Here is a 3,487-nt window from a genome sequence, read left to right as displayed (position 1 = left end):
TCACCATTGTTGGCCGTGGGTACATCTTTCAGCAGTCTCTCATATGTGTATCGCTCCAACCCATGCATCTGGTCTCCGCACTCCACAATCAGATAAGGGACCATCTCGAGAAAAGGCTCCATTATCTCATCCCATCTTTCTGGTATGGTAGTTGAAGGTATGCTGTCCCAGACGACTATGTGCCTCTTAGGGATCGATATCCAAATAGCCACCCAATGTTTGTTGTCCAAGTTCAGTGGCGCATAGATATCATCAATGTCCTCCCCCCACTTCTTGTTTGATTGGCAAAATGAAGGCATTGATCCGTACAAACTCGCCGCCCCACTAGGTAGCATTTTTCCTAAACCATTGTGATCAGACGACGATGCTTTGAAGAACAGATACTGTTCTCTCCAAGACTGGGTAAAGTTGTGATCCAGGAAGCACATTCGCTCGCTCCGGAAACATTGTGGGTTCTCCTTATACCTCTGCCTCAGCACATTCATCCAAGCATCTATATGCTGCATATAAAATAATACAAGTTAGACCCTTCCAGACGACTTACAAATAAGTCGTCTGGAAGGTTTTCCAGCTGGACGTCCAGACGACTTATTTGTAAGTCGTCCAACTGGAAAACCTTCCAGACGACTTATATATTTACAAATCTATACAAAGACAAGTTACCAGACGACTTATTTGTAAGTCGTCCAGCTGGAAAACCTTCCAGACGACTTATATATTTACAAATCTATACAAAGACAAGTTACCAGACGACTTAAAGATAAGCAGAAGACTTACTACGTCTTCCAGCCATGCTTTGGATGTCTGGAGTTTTTGATACCACCAAGTTGGTGATGTACGTGGTTTGTCCTCTTCCTTAGTGAAATAATCACTGCAAACAAAAAAGCAATCAGTTTTGGTAGACTAAATCAAGCTATTATGGGTAAAGCAATCACTTACGGATCAGTTTTCAACCAATCAGTGAGCTCCTTCATCTTAGGTCTGTTTAGTGTGGGAAATGGATTATACTTTCCCACTCTAAGGAGTTTCCTTCTCTCTGCCGTATAAGGAGATATCTGCGTGGGAGCAGGTTTCTTCGTTCGTTCACTCCTTGCACGCACAGAAGCAGTGGGAGCTGTTTGGTCCAATACAACCAGGCTCGGTTCTGAAACTGGAACGCTTGGATCGGTGGAAGCGAAGCTCGGTTGTTGATCGTTGGAAGCGAAGCTCGGTTGGTCAGTGGAAGTGAGAGGAACAATCTCTTTGGAGGTGACACCATCTGCTTTATCCTCCGGCAAGATCTTATATACCGAGATCGCCTCATCTGCTGTATCCTCCGGCAACAATCTCTGCAATAAAAGAGAACAAGTTAACCCTGGACGACTTAAATAAAAGTTGGGAGAGGATTTGATACTAACCTCTTTGGGCAGAGGAGAAGGCTGTTTCTTTTGAGGAGAAGGCTTTTTCGTTTGAGGAGCAGGCTGTTTCGTTTGAGGAGCAGACTGTTTAGTTTGAGGAGCAGGCTGTTTAGTTTGAGGAGCAGGCTGTTTCGTTTGAGGAGTAGGCTTTGCCTTTTGAGGAGTAGGCTTTGCCTTTTGAGGAGCAGGCTGTCTGGTGGGAGGAGTAGGATGATTGGTTTGAAGTGTAGGCTGATCCTTTTGAGGAGTAGTCTGTTTGTTACTACCCCGGTTTCTGGGGCTTGTGGGGTAGGCTGTTTGTTACTAACCCCGGTTTCTGGGGCTTGAGGGGTAGCCTGATTGGTGACACCAACCTTCTTCTCCACAGCTTCCAATCTATCGGAGATCTTCCTAATCTCCCTGATGCACTTCTTAAACCCATCTTTCATCATGTCACCTAAGCCCTTGAACATATTTTCTAACTCCTCTCTGGTCACCCAACTAGCCTCTTCTCTAGCCTCTTCTGTAGCCTCTTCTCTAGCCTCTGTAGGAGCCTCTTCTCTAGCCTCTTTAGGAGCCTCTTTAGGAGCCTCTTTACGAGCTTTCTTCCGAGGTCTCTGATTGTCTTCCTCCACCTCCTCCACAACCATCTCTTTGGCTCTTTTCGATGGAGTCACAAACTTGGGTTTTGTACCAGTGACTTCCCAGCAATCCATGGTCCACTTCCACGGTCTCCGATCATACATGACTTTAATGATGTTCTCCGCGGGCACGTCATCAACCTCAGAGTCCCATTTTGGCCACATTTCACTAATGTCCTTCTCAACAAAGTTGATCACGCGGGTCTGCAGTAAATAGAAGAAGAATCGAGTTAGATATTTGAAACAAAATACTAAATAGACGACTTAATTATAAGTCGTCAACTAAGTCGTCCAGCTGGACGACCTTCCAGACGACTTATTATAAGTCGTCTACTAAGTCGTCCAGCTGGACGACCTTCCAGACGACTTATAATAAGTCGTCTACTAAGTCGTCCAGCTGGAAGACCTTCCAGACGACTTATAATAAGTCGTCTACTAAGTCGTCCAGCTGGAAGACCTTCCAGACGACTTATAATAAGTCGTCTACTAAGTCGTCCAGCTGGAAGACCTTCCAGACGACTTATAATAAGTCGTCTACTAAGTCGTCCAGCTGGAAGACCTTCCAGACGACTTATAATAAGTCGTCTACTAAGTCGTCCAGCTGGAAGACCTTCCAGACGACTTAATTAAGTGAAGATGGAAAGGTACCTGACTCAAGATAGCAGCTTTCATGAATCTGCGGCCTCTGCTGCCCTCGTAAGCCAGAATCGGTGGAGACGGACTGTTTGCTCTGGGTAGACCAATACTAGCACCCAACCCCGGAATAGCTGTGTACGCCCAGACCTGAAGAACTTGTATAAACCCATCCACGGTGTAACAGCCAGTAATATCTTTGTTTCACAAAGAGTCCATCAGCACCTTAAACGCGACTCTCCCCCATGGATAATTCTCAAACCTTTCTAAATCCATCACTAGCCTTGCCAGAGTAGCTCGTGTAGCGCTTGAGAACTTTTTCCCTTCAATGAATCCAGTGAAGATGGAAAGGTACGCGAGTCGCTTGCGATCTTCCCTGGACCAATCCCCGCATCTCTTCAGTGCTGCTATTATCTGATCAGTACTTGGCCCAGCTTCCCGATGAACTCCCATCATCTCCCAGAAAGAAACCATCTGTGGGGTAACTTCACATTCTGGTGTCTCAAGGTCCTCGATGTAGTCGCAGTTTAGACCAGTGATGTTTTCAAACTCTAACAGTGAAAACCTCGCAGGTTCTGGACCAACGAGACACCACATCTCGTACTTCTTCTTAATGTCCAGCTTTAAACCGAGCAAGTGGTGAACCAGCCTTGAAGCCCAACCAAATCCCTGCTCCTTGAACTTGATGAAAACTCCCAATCTCGACTCCTTGAGCTCTTCAAATTCAGCATCAGTGAGAGCTTCCCTAAGAGCAGTATGCAACTTCGTGTTATCCGTATGATACGAAATGCTATTGTGGGGTTCTGGCTCTTCCCCTAATGTGTATAACCTACGGGG

At 45.9% G+C, this 3,487-nt stretch overlaps 1 protein-coding gene across 1 annotated transcript; it reads right to left on the bottom strand.

The window, feature by feature from the left end:
• Positions 1-318: 318 nt before the first annotated feature.
• LOC130494907 (uncharacterized) lies at positions 319-2,912 on the bottom strand. The gene is made up of 4 exons (XM_056985743.1): positions 2,666-2,912; positions 1,398-2,221; positions 778-1,328; positions 319-500 (listed from the first exon to the last, which is right to left on the bottom strand). The coding sequence occupies exons 1-3, from the start codon at positions 2,687-2,689 to the stop codon at positions 986-988; spliced, it is 1,191 nt and encodes a 396-aa protein (XP_056841723.1). The 5' UTR covers positions 2,690-2,912; the 3' UTR covers positions 319-500; positions 778-985.
• Positions 2,913-3,487: the final 575 nt, after the last annotated feature.

Source organism: Raphanus sativus, chromosome 1 (genome assembly GCF_000801105.2).
Source record: "Raphanus sativus cultivar WK10039 chromosome 1, ASM80110v3, whole genome shotgun sequence".
In the NCBI taxonomy this organism is placed as follows: domain Eukaryota; kingdom Viridiplantae; phylum Streptophyta; class Magnoliopsida; order Brassicales; family Brassicaceae; genus Raphanus; species Raphanus sativus.
The sequence above is the reverse complement of the archived record's forward strand: the minus strand, read 5'-3'. Positions and strand labels throughout refer to the sequence as shown.